We start from the raw sequence: 14,200 nt of genomic DNA, 5'->3' as shown, positions 1-14,200 counted from the left end.
TCTGGGCCCCTCCTTTCCTCCTGTCCGTCGCTACCAAGCTCAGAATGGGTCCCTGCCCCCAGCTACGTTTCCATGAGCACATTCAATGCCAGACACCGTCCTGCCCACCCCCAAAGTGGTGAGCCCCGCCCTCACCCGCTGGCCACCCTAGGAAGTAGGAAGCTGGGAATTTAATAAAATCCCTTCATCCCTTCTCCACACGACTCGGGACACCGTAGATAGCTCAAATTGGAAGAATTTTAAAAATTTCCGTGGGGAGCAAGCGGCGTGACCAGTAAATTGCTTTTCTGCACTTGGCTGAGCTCTGACAATGACACCGGGCTGGGCCTTTCCCGCAGCTCGGCCGGCACCTGCCTGACATTGTTCCTGCCGCCAGGCTCGGCTAGGTCCTGGCCTTCCCCAGACAGACCAGGCATGACGCAGGCCAGGCCGGGCGGGGTGCGGGGGGGCATCCCCTGGCCTCTTGTCCCTCCTGCCAGCCCCTTAGCCCCTTGTCCCTCCTGCAGCGCCACTTCCTCTCTCACCACAAGAAGTGTTCAAGTTTGGAAGTTTCCTTCCATGCCACCTCTCGGCGTGACCACCCCCACACCCAGCCTCCTCAGTGAGGTTTAGACCCTTTCTTTAAGCTGGCTAGGATGGGGAAGCTGGAGACAGTGTCCTTTGGGACAAAAAGAGGATGCGATGCTCTGTTAGTGGATGGCACTTTTTTTTTTTTTTTTTTTTTTGAGCTCTGTCACCCAGGCTGAAGTGCGGTGGCATGACCTCAGCTTACCGCAACCTCTGTCTTCTGGCTTCAAGTGACTCTCCTCAGCCTCCCAAGTAGCTGGGATTATAGGTACACACCACCATGCTGGACGAATTTTTGTATTTTTAGTAGAGACAGGGTTTCACCACGTTGGCCAGGCTGGTCTCAAACTCCTGACCTCAGGTGATCTGCCTGCCTTGGCCTCCCAAAGTGCTGAGATTACAGGTGTAAGCCACCCACCTGGCCTTTTAATTTCTTAAAGCAACATCATCCATCCATCCACAGTCAGGTATTCATTCAGCACATGCTTGCTGGGAGCCTGCTTCTTGCTGCCTTGGGAATAAGGTCCGGTCAGTCCCTGGCCTCTAAGAGCTCCCAGTTTAAAGGGAGAAAGTGCCAGATGAACAGAGTCTTGTCTATTCTGCTCCCTCCTCTCCCAACACTGTGAAGTGGAGTGAGGCAGGTACATACATCTTCCTTCCGTTTAGCAGGGGAAGAAACTGAGTCTGAGGAGCAGTGATTTGCGTGAAGGAAAAAGAAGGTGCTTGTAGAAATTCTAAAGTGTCCCTTACATTGGGAAGCTGGTTCGGTTCTTTCACCCATTCTACAGGGAGGGCAAGGTAAAAGAGGGTAACAATTCTGTTTCATAGATGGAGAAACCAAGGCACAGAATGAGGAAGGGATTTGTTCAGGGTCATAGCTAAAGACCCAACATGCTGGATTCAAGATCTTGTATTCTTTCTACCATAGCAGGTGGACCTTCTTCTCAAAGAATCCTGAAATTATTCAGAAATAATATTGGTGTGCCCATGGAGTCCTTAGGGACATGCTAGGGATCTGTAGTGAGATTCTCTTTGGATTCTGGTGTAGGGGGGGATGTTGAGAGCCCAGGTAGGCGTCTCTAGGCTTGAGGGTGTCTGACTTGGAGTCTGCAGGTCCTGATCCTCCTGGAATGTGTTGATCTGAGAGGGTCCCAGAGTTAGAGGGGGATACTTGGGGGCTGGGGCCTGGAGAATTCAGCAGTCCTCTTCCAGCCTTTCCCCAGCAGAGGAGGAGGGAGAGGGGGAGGGGGCGGGACTCCCCACCAGCATTCCTGAAGCTCGGGAGTGTCACCCGCTCTGAGATAAGGAGGTGGATTTTTAGAATTTCTTGTGATTGGCACGGCCAGTGTCAGCAGGCTTGGGGCAACCCATCAGGGTCACAGATGCAGCCTCTACCCTGCCCTGGGCAGCTCCAAGGACACACTGGACCCCCAAAGGGAGACTAGAGGAGGATCGGGAAGAGATTTCCATTTTCTGCAGGGCCTTTTGGTTCTGACCTAGTCCTCTAGCAGGAGACTTGTGGGTGTGGAAAATTGGGGTGCAGGCACATCAAGCCACCAAAAACAACAACAATATTCATAGTGGCCACCAGGTATAGTGCGCTCACGACATACCAAGTGATTTTTTTGTTATTGTTGTTGAGATGGAGTCTTGCTCTGTTGCCCAGGCTGGAGTGCAATGGTGTGATCTCAGCTCACTGCAACCTCTGCCTCCCAGGTTCAAGCAATCCTTCTGCCTCAGCCTGCATGCCACCACGTCTGGGTAATTTTTGTGTTTTTGGTAGAGATGGAGTTTAACCATGTTGGCCAGGCGGGTCTTGAACTCTTGACCTCAGGTGATCCACCTCCCTCGGCCTCCCAAAGTGCTGGGATTATAGGCGTGAGCCACCGCGTCCGGCTGCCGTGTGCTTTTTTGTTTTGTTTTGTTTTGTTTTTTGAGACAGAGTCTCACCCTGTCGCCCAGGCTGGAGTGCAGTGGCGCGATCTCGGCTCTCTCCAAGCTCTGCCTCCTAGGTTCACGTCATTCTCCTGCTTCAGCCTCCCGAGTAGCTGGGACTACGGGCGCCCACCACCACGCCTGGCTAATTTTTTTGTATTTTTAGTAGAGACAGGGTTTCACTGTGTTAGCCGGGATGGTCTTGATCTCCTGACCTCGTGATCCTCTCGCCTCAGCCTCCCAAAGTGCTGGGATTACAGGCGTGAGCTACGGCGCCCGGCCCGCCATGTGGTTTTGCACATTATCCAGGTCAAGCCTCACAACCAGCCTGGAACTAGGGAATTCTACAGAGGAAGAAAAAGAGAGGCACCGGGGCATAAAGTAACCTGCTATTGGTCACATAGCAAGAGAGAGGCAGAGCTGGATTCAGCTCTGTATCTGCCTGACTCTAGGACTCAAGCTTACTTGTATGAGGGCTCTGGAGTGTGGCTCTGCCTTCTCTTTGCTATGTGACCTTGGGCAAATTACTTAACCTCCCTGGGTCTCAGCTTCTGCATTTGTACAATGGGAAAAAGCAACCAAGGAAACCGTCCCTACTGCCTCAGGTAGTTGTGGAGGGACAGTGCATGATCCAAACTCTTGTTTGTAGTCCCGACCAAGCTCCTATGCCTCTTACTCTAGGAGCGTTCCCTTGCCCCCTGCCCGCCCCCAGCAGGTATAGTGAGTCCTTCCCCAGGGCTGCTATCTTCTCATCACTGTGGGAGGGGAGGTGTTGATTTCTCCTTTCTGTGGGTGAGGGCTGCTCTGAGGAACCTCTGTATGCTCCTAGCTTTTGCTGTGTCAGCTCTTTTCTAATGCATAGGACCCCATGGCAGTGCATGGAGGGGAGGGCTGGCCTTAGAAGGGGCTTGGGCCAGCCAGGCGCTGTGGCTCAAGCCTGTAATCCCAGCACTTTGGGAGGCTGAGGTGGGCGGATCACGAGGTCAGGAGATCGAGACCATCCTGGCTAACACAGTGAAACCCCGTCTCTACTAAAAAATACAAAAAACTAGCCGGGCTAGGTGGCGGGCGCCTGTAGTCCCAGCTACCTGGGAGGCTGAGGCAGGAGAATGGCGTAAACCCAGGAGGCGGAGCTTGCAGTGAGCTGCGATCCGGCCACTGTACTCCAGCCTGGGTGACAGAGCGAGACTCCATCTCAAAAAAAAAAAAAAAAAAAAAAAAGAAGGGGCTTGGGCCTGCTGTCAGCACTTTGGGCCTGAGCATGGGGATTTGTTCTGAAACCCCAGCAGGTCAGTAGTCCCCTTGGGCTTTGGTCCGGCTTGCTAGCAATGTGTTTGCTCTGACATCTCAGTGGCAAAAGGCCTCAGGCCATTCAAAATGCTGTTGTGCCAAGGATGGGGCCAAAGACAAGCCCCATGTGGGCTACAGAGTGGAATCCCTGAATACCTGGGTTCCAGGCCTGGCTCCGGCCTAGGCTCACTGACCTCTCTCTCTGAGCTTTGATTTACACAGCTGGGTATCAGTGAGGTGAGGTCAGTGGCTTCTGTGATGCTTGAATACATAGGCTTTGGTGTAGGGGAAGCCTAGGTTGAATCCTGGCTGTGCTTCTTGGCAGCTGCTCAGCAAATATTCCTTAACCTTCAATTTTCTACACCTCAGTTTCCCCATCTGTAAAATGGGATCATGAGAAATACCTACTTCTGGCCGGGTGCAGTAGCTCACGCCTATAATCCCAGCACTTTGGGAGGCCAAGATGGGCGGATCACTTGCGGTCGGGAGTTCGAGACCAGCCTGGCCAACATGGTGAAACCCCATGCCTACTAAAAATAACAAAAATTAGCCAGGCTTAATGGGTGCCTGTGATCCCAGCTACTCAGGAGGCTGAGACAGGAGAATCGCTTGAACTCGGGAGGCGGAGGTTGCGGTGAGCCGAGATCACGCCACTGCACTCCAGCCTGGACAACAAGAGCGAAACTCCATCTGAAAAAAAAAAAAAAAGAGAGAAATACCTACTTCTTAAGGGTTATTGTGAGAACTAAGTGGGATATTGCACACAGAGTAGCTAGCACAATGGCAAAACACTCCATGAATAATTGAGTAAAAAGTAATTGTTCAATCAATGATATTGTCTGTGTTAGGTACATAACATGCTATGGGGTGCTAGAGAAAGCTAGAAAGGACATGTTCTTGGATCAGTGACATCAGGCCTCCTCCAGTCTGAGTTGGGAGCACAGGCTTTGGACTTAGTCTGGATTTAATTGCCACTCTACCACTCAAGATTGTGTGGCCTTGGGCAAGGCCCTTAACCTCTCTGAGTCTCCACTTCCTCACCATGGGCAAATTAAGGATGCTAATCCCACTCCCCTGGCCTGTTGGTAGGAGTAATTGATGACCAGACATGTAGTAGGCACTTAAATATAGTGTTGCTCATCATCAACAATCCACAAACATTGACGGGACACTTGCTGCATACCTGGGCCTGGACTGGTTTTGAGGGGAATGAAGAAGGTATCCAAGGCTCTTCTTCCATGAAGACATGGCACATACTTCAGCAGCTCTTGTTTCCCCCAGTCCCCATCCCACCTTCTGCCTTGGAATCGCATAGCACCTGGCCACTGTCTTTGATCCAGGGCACTCTGCGGGGCACACGGGGATGGATGGGTTCCAGGCCCAGCACGCTTCAGTTGGCCGTGTGATTGAGTGATTGACTGGCCTCTCTGTGACTTATCATTCCAGTAGGCATTAGGACAGAACCTCCCTCCCGGGGTTGCTGGAAGGGTGAGTTCCCCCTGCCCGGGGGATGCACTTGGCATAGCGCCTGGCTCATGATAAGTGTTGAGTAACGTGAGCTGTGTATCTGCGTTCAACTCTGGGGTGTCTCAAGGCCGGCTTGTCCACCAGCCCACGGGTTCTTGGAAGTCAAAGGGAGGTCTGGCCCCTGCCGCAGGCACCATGGCACCTGGCACAGACCTGGCATGCTGGAGGAATGTTGGGTCAGTGAGTGGCGGTTTGGGGGAGAGGTTCTCTGGGGGTGGGGACCCGGACTGAGTCCCCCCACCCACTCATCTGTGCCAGGGGCTGGGGCACAGCAAGGGCCAGCACCTATCCTAGCCCTTGGAGACTTGAGAGGAACGGGGGGTATGTGCTGGAGAGCAAGAGCTCAAGGGTGCAGTGGGGACTCTGATGACAGGCCTGGAACCAGACTCTGGGGCAAGAGGGTCTGGCCTGGGTCGATGCTTCATGTAGATCTTCAAATGAGAGCAAACGGGGTGAAGAGGACACTGTGAGCCTCTGTGTGACTGGGGTGGCTGGCGCGTCCATTCCCAGGAATGGGGGTGATGGAAAAGACTGTGGTGGGTTTTGAATGCTGGAATAAAGGGCTTGTTTGTTATCTCATGGGCATGGATGGCTACTGTTCCTACCCAGGGGCTTTAGAGAGCTGGAATTGAAACAGGGATCGGTGGGAAGAGGAAAGGGAGGGAGAGAACAGGTCATCGTCTTTATGGCTCCAGGGTTGACTGCCTGCAGCAGCGGGGCCCATATTGACGATCTGTACCATGAAGGCTGATGTATGGGGAGAGAGAAGCCAACCCTCGGGCCCAACCCCCTATCCTGCAGTGCCCCTCCCCTGCTGATGGCTCAGCCCTGCCAATCAATACATTGATAGCCCTGGGAGCTTAATGGACAGGCTGGGGGCTGGGGAAGGGCCCTTTGCAGTGTCACTGTCTGTCCTGGCTGAGTTGGTGTGTGGAGTGTGACAGGCAAGAGCCCAGAAGCCCGGGATTGAGGAGGTGGGGGCACCCATTGGAGCCACACTCAGATTCAGGATGGGCCCAGCCTTCCTCCTCCTCTTTCCATCCGTGGGAAACTCATGGGCTTCAGATCCAGAGTTGGGTTCAGATCGTGGCTCTGTCAGTTTCTGTTCAATTTGGGCCAGTCTCACGGCCTCTCTGTGTCTTCCTTTGTCACCTGGAACACAGGGAGAGTATAATAGTTTCGGCTGCTCAGGTTGTGTGAGGAGTGGACATGGGCCCTGGCATGGGGGCAGGTGCCCAGCCAGTGGGAGCCAACGTGAGCTTCACTCTCAATGACAGTAATCCAGAGAGTGCCCCTTGGGCCAGAGTCCAGGAAGAGTTAGGGGAGCTGCATTTTCTGGTGGAGAGAGTGGTTGACTTTACTGGGAACCCTCGCTGGAGAGGAGTGAAGGTCTCCAGTTTGAATCCAGAGTTTGGAGAACATCTGAAAGCCTTGGCTGGCCCGATGCTGCTGCTGCTGCTGCTGCTGCTGGAGGAGGCAGGTGGTGTGGAACGTGGCTGAAAGTCTGGGGGCTGCCCCTCCTGGGACCAGGGAAACCTTCCCTTTCTGGGCAGGTTGCCTGGAGACAGGAGCATGGGTTACATGAAGCCTCAAGGATCAGAGGATGGGGACCTGGGTGGGAGAGGCTGTGGGGCCCCATCCCTCTCTCTTGAGTGGGAGCAGAAGGCTTAAGGGCTCCAGCGTTTTTGTGGACAATATTCCAACCTCCTTGCCCCCAAACTATGGCCTGTGGCCTGAACCAGTTGTCATCTTGGAAAAGTAGAAAGGAGGTGGGTGAGGAAGAGGAGGGAGAACAGTGGCAGGTGAGGGCAAAGCAGGAGAGAGCCTGGGCTGGATTTGAATCTTGGTTTCTCACCAATTCTGTGACATAAAACAAGTGTTGTAACCTCTCTGAGCCTCAGTTTCCCTCTCTGTAAAATGGGGATATAATCATATCAGGTTGGGCGTGGTGGCTCACGCCTGTAATCCCAGCACTTTGGGAGGCCGAGGTGGGTGGATCATGAGGTCAGGAGTTCAAGACCAGCCTGGCCAAGATGGTGAAACCCTGTCTCTACTAAAAACTACAAAAATTCACCAGGCGTGGTGGCAGACGCCTGTAATCCCAGCTACTCCAGAGACTGAGGCGGGAGAATCGCTTGAACCTGGGTGGCAGAGATTGCAGTGAGCCAAGATCACGCCATTGCACTCCAGCCTGGGCAACGGAGTAAGACTGTGTCTCAAAAAAAAATCGTACCAAGTCATAGGGTTGTTCTGGGCATTACATACGAAGATGTCCCTCAAGAGATTCTTAGCACAGAGGAAGTGCTCAACACACAGTGGCTGTTTAAGAAACAAAACAAAACTAAAGGAAAAAGTTCCCATTTTGCTGATGGGAAAACTGAGAGCTAAAGAAGTCAAATAAGTTGGTTGACTGGGGGTGAAGCCAGGTGACAGCTAAGGTCAGTCAGTGGTGGTTACTATGTTAGTGTTGCCTGTGTGAGGTGTGTACATAGGTGATGTGTGATGTGATGCACATTTGTGGGAGGTGGAAATGGGGGCCAGGAAGAAAGAGGAAAATCTCAAACATGCTTTTCAGCCATGAGTGGGCTAGAGAGGCTGCAGTCTTCAGGCCAGAGGGAGTGATGGAGGCTGTTGGATGCCCCGGTGTGAGATGGTACCTTGGTTGATCCCTGGAAGCTGGCACTAGGCTGGGGGCTCACCTCAACCTCTTTTCACCCCTTAGGCACTTACCAAGGTGCCTAAGAGGGGAGGCTTGCAAGGTAGACGGGGCTTGACTGTAAGGATGACACTTGGCTGTTGTCTCGGGTAATAGGGAGCCTGGGCAGGGACATGGCATCACATTTTGTGTTAAGAGCTGCACCGGGAGAGGATGGAACCGAAGGCAGAAGGTGGGTGGGCTCTGTGCCACTGAGCCCCGTGATTGTCCCCAGGGCCGGGGGACCTTGGCAGGCTTGGGGGAGGGATTTGAGCCTCTTGGGGCCTCCTTGCCTCTGTGCAGTTGCTGCATTGGAAGAGTGAACTGAAGCCCTCAAGGCAGGGGAAGCAGGGGCTGGGGACAACTGGAACCTTAGGCTGAAGAGGACCCTAGGCCACCATGCTGTGAGAAAAGCTGCTTCCACCCAAAAGATAATCCATGTGCATGGCGTGGCAGGCAAGGTAGCATGACAAAAGGCACCTTGTTTCCATCGAACACATGCTTTATGCACCAACCCTTCTCTGCTTTTGAGAGTTGCAGCAGGCTGGGTATGGTGGCTCACACCTATAATCCCAGCACTTTGGGAGGCAGAGGCGGGCAGATCACCTGAGGTCAGGAGTTCAAGACCAGCCTGGCCAATATGGTGAAACCCCATCTCTACCAAAAATACAAAAATTAGCCGGTGTGGTGGTGGGCACCTGTAATCCCAGCTACTCGGGGAGGCTGAGGCACGAGAATCGCTTGAACCTGGGAGGTGGAGGTTGCAGTGAGCCGAGATTGTGCCACTGCACTCCAGTCTGGGCGACAGAGTGAGACTCAGTCTCAAAAAAGAAAAAAAGAGTTTCAACAATTTGATTTTGTTCAAACCGCAGCTTTTCAACACTCCTGATCATTGTATGCCTGGAGGGGTGTTAGCCAGGCCGACAGCAACATTGACTGTTCTGGGAAGACCTTGAAGAGAGGTCCCCCTTGCAGGGCACCGAGCCAAGTGATCTGCCACCCAGCTAGTAGGACAGGAGAAGTGGATGTTCCCAAGGCAGTCCCACTATGCATGTACTCTGGCAGCAGACCTTGAAATGGGCTTTAACCGGTGCTCACCTTCACGGGTCATTGAGGTGCCAGGTCTAGGGGTCATTTTCTTCTTATTATTATTTTTTAAATTTTATTTATTTATTTATTTCAGACAGATTCTCACTCTGTCACCCAGGCTGGAGTGGTGCGATCTCTGCTCGTGGCAACCTCTGCCTCCCGGGTTCAAGTGATTCTCCGGCCTCAGTCTCTTGGGTATCTGGGATTACAGGAGTGCACCACCACACCTGGCTAATTTTTGTATTTTCAGTGGAGACGGGGTTTCAGTATGTTAAGATGGTGTTGAACTCCTCAAGCTGGGTCTTGAACTCCTGGCCTCAAGCGATCTGCCCACCTCGGCCTCCCAAAGTGCTGAGCCGCCGCGACTGGCCTAGGGGTCTTCTTAGCAGAGTATCTGGAACAGAGGAATGCTGAGCAGTCAGTTGCCTTAACACATCCCTCTGTGGGGCACTCTGGCTGGTAAGTGGGAGGGCTGATGTTGGCCTCCAGGTTTCCCTCGCTTTTGGCCTCAGCCTTTTGGCATGCGTTTGCTGGTTGCCTTCTGAGGGCAGAGCTGAGACTCAGGGATGAACCAGTCACACTGGACTTGGGACAATAAGCCATTGCAGTAGAGTGTTTGGGGGCCCTCACCCAGCCTGGGAGGTGGGGCTAGGAAAGGCTTTGGGGTGGGGGGTGTCACACCCTCCAGAGGTCTTGCCTGTGAAGCCCGGGGTGCCTCCTGCCTTTCCAGGAGAACGGACCTTGTTTCCAAACTAGAGGCCACCCCGCCGCCACCTCCCTGGGAGTTGATCTGGCCACAGAGTGGGGCTTCAATGGTGAGAGCTGGGCAAGATGGATTGTTCCCTCCCGCATCCTGGGGAAGTGCCACCTGATAGCCCCTGCTGACCCTGGGTCACCCACGCTGCCTCTGTCCAGTGGGGCAGGGAGAAAATCATTAATGGGAGGCCGGCTTCTGGGGCAGGGCAGCTCCCCTCGGGGAGCCGGGGGTAGGAGATTGGTTTGACCTCTGGTCGATAAGGTCTCCTGTGAGGAGGAGCAGAGTTGGAGGACAGGGAGGGGACGCCAGAGGCCTGCCCTTGGGGGAGGGGACAGGGCTAGCCACCTCCGGAAGTCATTCCAGGAAGGTCAAAGGCCACGGGTGGGGCATCTTCCAGACAAATGCCCACCAGGTGTGGGCCTCAGGGGCACTGGAGTTCTTCTGTCCCTGAGCAGCAGGATGTGGAAGGAGGCGGGCCCCAGGTATCAGACCCGGGCTGCGAGTGGTGGAGTGGTGGTGTGTGTGGCCGCTGAGGGAAGGGGAAGTGAAGGGGGGCACACTTGGTGGGCCAGCAGACCAGGCCCTACCTCACTGGGCTGTGTGGTTTGGAGCAATGGACTTAACTTTTCTGGGCCGTAGTGTCTGCCTCCGTTCAGTGTGGGTGAAAAGCGTTCTCATGGTGCATGGTTGTCAGGACTATGAAAAGCAATAGCATTTTCCCACATGCTAATCTGGTTTGCAGGGCTTCACCTAGAGCCCCGTGAAAAACTCCCTTGTGTTCTTCCACTAGTTACCCCTAGTGAGCCAGGCACGGCTCTGAGCGCTTAATATATGGCTTTATATGTTTGATCTTTACAGCCACTCACGAGGAGGGTGCTGTTGTCATCACCCTATTTTATAGGCGAGGAAACAGGCACTAGAGTTTAATAACTTGCATAAGGTCCCTTAGCTGGAGAGTGGCACACCCTGGGGTTTGAACCCAGGGCCAGCTCCTGATGGCACTGGGGGGCAGGCAGGGCCCTGCAAGGCAGTGGCCTGGGGCTGCCTGCAGGGGTGGGGCACAGGAAACACAGTCTTTGGGGTCACAAGGCCTGGGGTTAATTCTGCGTTACTGCTCAGTTTCCTCATCCGTAATGTGGGATGATGCTTCCGCCCTGAGGACAATCGTGAAGGTTCAGCAACGTGGTCCTGCTGACATACCTGCGGGCCCAGTCCAGGATCAGGAGATACATGCAGGTCTGCTTGGGGACAGAGATCCTACTGTAGCAAATGAAGGAAACACACGCCTGCCCTTGGGAGCTCACAGCTGAGAGGTGAGACGGATGTTTTGGCAGCCAGGGTCCTAAGAACTCTGCCATGGGCTGAGTGGGGCTGTGCCAGCGTGGTAATGGGGGTCCCTTGTGCCTAGCATTGTGATAGACTTTGTGGGCACACAGGGGGCAAACCCAGAATGCTGTCTGGGCTTCAGGAATGGCTCAGCCTTATGGCTGACATGGGATAGGACATGCATACAACCAGCAGGGTATAGGGCACAACAGGACTCCAGGCCTTTTCAACATTTGTTCATGCATCCATTCAAGAAGGGTTTGAGTTTCTACCGTGTTAGGTGCTGCGGATATAGTGGCAAATAAGAGACACTGCTCCAGCTTTCTCTTTCTCTCTCTCTCTTTCTTTTTTTTGATGGTGCTACCAGTCTACTGGGGCCAAAAGACAGAACCCAGAAAAGTGCTGGAAAGAAGCACAAAGCATGGTGGGGGGGAGGGAGAGTGTCAGAGCTGGAGGTGGCTTCAGAAAGGGGTCCAGGAAGGCCTGCATGAGGAGGTGACATTTGAGCAGAGACCCGAGTGAGCTCAAGGGGTTAGAACGTAAGGATCTGAGGAAGAGCATCAAAGCAGAGGGAAGAGCAAGTACAAAGGCCCTGAGGCAGGAGTGTGCTTTGATTTTGGAATGCCCAGAGCCATGCCAAGGTGGCCAGTGGCCAGCGTGGCTGGTGGGGAGGGAGTGGTGGGAGAGGAAGGTGGAGAAGCATTCAGCGGCTCACCTTGCAGGGCCTTAAGGCCTCGGAGGAGTCCTTCCCCGAAGTGTGATGGGAAAGCCTGGAGAGTGTGAAGAGGGGATTGGGTTTGGTAGAAGAGAGACTACCAGAAGGCCACTGAGGAGGCAGGTGCAAGTCGTCCCAATGAGGGGGAGGGGAAGGAAGATGAGTGCGGTATGTGTTGGTGTAACCAGAGAAGGCTTCCTGAAGGATGTGGACAGGCACAAGCTAAGCCTCAAGGGAGCTGGAATTTTGGTGGCAGATGCAAAACAAAGGCTTCCCCAGAGGAGTTAAGGATGTGGGCAAATGCTTGGTGTGGGAGTGAGCATGAGGACCCTTAGGGTGTGAGGAGGAGACCCCAGCATCAGCTGCAGGGTGCGAAGTCACAGAGGACTTGGCCTGTTGGTTCCCCGGATGAGGCTCTCCAGGCCTTCCTCTGTCCCCACGGATGCAGCGTTCCATCCGCTCTCGTTCCTTACCCATCTCCATATGGATTTGAGTACTTCTCTTCCCATTTGCTCACTTAGTCCTCACAGCTACCCTGGGATGGAATCAGGGTAGGGGCACTGCCCCACCACTTTACCAAGAATTGTTCTTGCTTTAACGGGGCCTGTGGTGGAAAGAGAAGCTTTGTTGTCACATAGACCTAGACCTGATTCTTAGCTTTGCCAGTTTCTGGCTGGACCACCTTGGGCAACTTGCCTCACCTCTCAGAGCCCCAGTTGCGTTGTGTTTGAATGGGGGTAGTGAGGGGGTGGTTATCAGTGTGTGCCACGGCCTGGCTCAGAGCCAGTGTAGAGAAGCCCTTGGTCTTTGTGGTGGGCGTGGCTGGCTCCTGCATGCAGTGGGTCTGGGACATCTGGGGTGGCTCATTATGTCCCTTTCCCTGCCCAGGTGCTGGTTGCCGAGGAGAACGTGGACTTCCGCATCCACGTGGAGAACCAGACGCGGGCTCGGGACGATGTGAGCCGTAAGCAGCTGCGGCTGTACCAGCTCTACAGCCGGACCAGTGGGAAACACATCCAGGTCCTGGGCCGTAGGATCAGTGCCCGCGGCGAGGATGGGGACAAGTATGGTATGTGCCAACCCTCTTCTCCTACCCCACATGCATGTCCTTCCTGGCCTCAGAGACCTCAAGTTCAAACGCCAGCTCTGCTGCTCCTGGCTGTGTGATCTTGGACCTGGCACTGATCCTTTCTGAGTCTGTTTCCTGATCTGTAAAATGGAAAATGGGGATGCAATAGTGAATCCTCGAGAGCACTGTCAGGAGTACTTACTGAAGATGTGAATGAGTTCTTTGGCTGGTAAATGCCCCCTAAGTGGCATTTGCTGTGGTATCAGTGGCTTGCCTGGGATGGCCTAAAGCAGGTGGCTGCTTCCATGCCACCACTCACCAGCCCCAGGTTCGGCCACTTCAAGGGGCAGGAGCCTCTAGGTGATGCTTTTTGGAAGCTGCTGGGGGTGGAAATCAGCCTAGTGTGTGTGTTATGTGCACGTGTGCATATGGGTGCTTTGAGCTTGAGCCTGTGCACCTGTGATACATGGCACACGTAACACCTTGGGCCATGGTCCTATTGACCTGCCCTTGACCCTGGAACTGCCCAACCCTCCTGGAGTACTTGGGAACTCTCCCCGCTCCCCTGCCTGTGCTGCCTCTGCAATGGCTGGGAGGAGTGAGACATCTCAAGCCGCTGGTCCACAAAGGTGCTCAGCAGTGAGCGAAACAGGCAGCGCTCCACCTTCCCAGAGCTTGGAGGGCATCTGGCCTAGACAGACACTGAGCAAATACCACACAGATTATTTATTTAAAATTGCCAGGCAGGAAAAGCGGAGACTGCTGCGAGGCCTCCTGGTCCTTGCCACTCACCGGGAAAGCACCTGCCCCCACCCATTCCTGCCTTCTCAGGCCCAGGTTCTGGGGATCTGGGGCTGTGGTCCTGTGTGTGGGGCTAAACCTGCCAGCCTGAGTGTTTTGGGGATGATGCCCCGCCTGCCTGCCAGCCCTGCCCGTTGCAGTCAGGACATGACAACAAGACAAATAATTTCTTGGACCTTTTATCTTGGACACCATTTATTTTCCCTCAGCCCCGGGGCAGGACTGACCTCATAGTAGGGCCCAAGTGTGGCAGCTGCACCGTCACTGGGGGCTGGGCCAGGCCAGGCCAGGCTGGGTAGGGCTGGGCCACACTGAGCTTGTGCACCTCCGGGCCAGCTGCCTCCTTTCTCCCCGACATCACTGTTCACCGCCTCTGCTCCCCTTCCACTCTCTTTCCCCTTCTTCCTTTCCCGGTTCTTCCTCGTTCCC

The 14,200-nt window shown here is 54.2% G+C and overlaps 1 protein-coding gene across 1 annotated transcript in view; it reads left to right on the top strand.

Annotated features, from left to right (window-relative positions):
• FGF18 (fibroblast growth factor 18) overlaps positions 1 to 14,200 on the top strand; it is a 37,727-nt gene that overhangs the window by 3,437 nt on the left and 20,090 nt on the right. The window contains exon 3 of the mRNA XM_010373307.2: positions 12,790 to 12,970. Coding sequence (XP_010371609.1) covers positions 12,790 to 12,970 — 181 coding nt within the window. The remainder of the gene's footprint in view (positions 1 to 12,789; positions 12,971 to 14,200) is intronic.

This window comes from Rhinopithecus roxellana, chromosome 3, assembly GCF_007565055.1.
Source record: "Rhinopithecus roxellana isolate Shanxi Qingling chromosome 3, ASM756505v1, whole genome shotgun sequence".
Taxonomy (NCBI): domain Eukaryota; kingdom Metazoa; phylum Chordata; class Mammalia; order Primates; family Cercopithecidae; genus Rhinopithecus; species Rhinopithecus roxellana.
The sequence above is the reverse complement of the archived record's forward strand: the minus strand, read 5'-3'. Positions and strand labels throughout refer to the sequence as shown.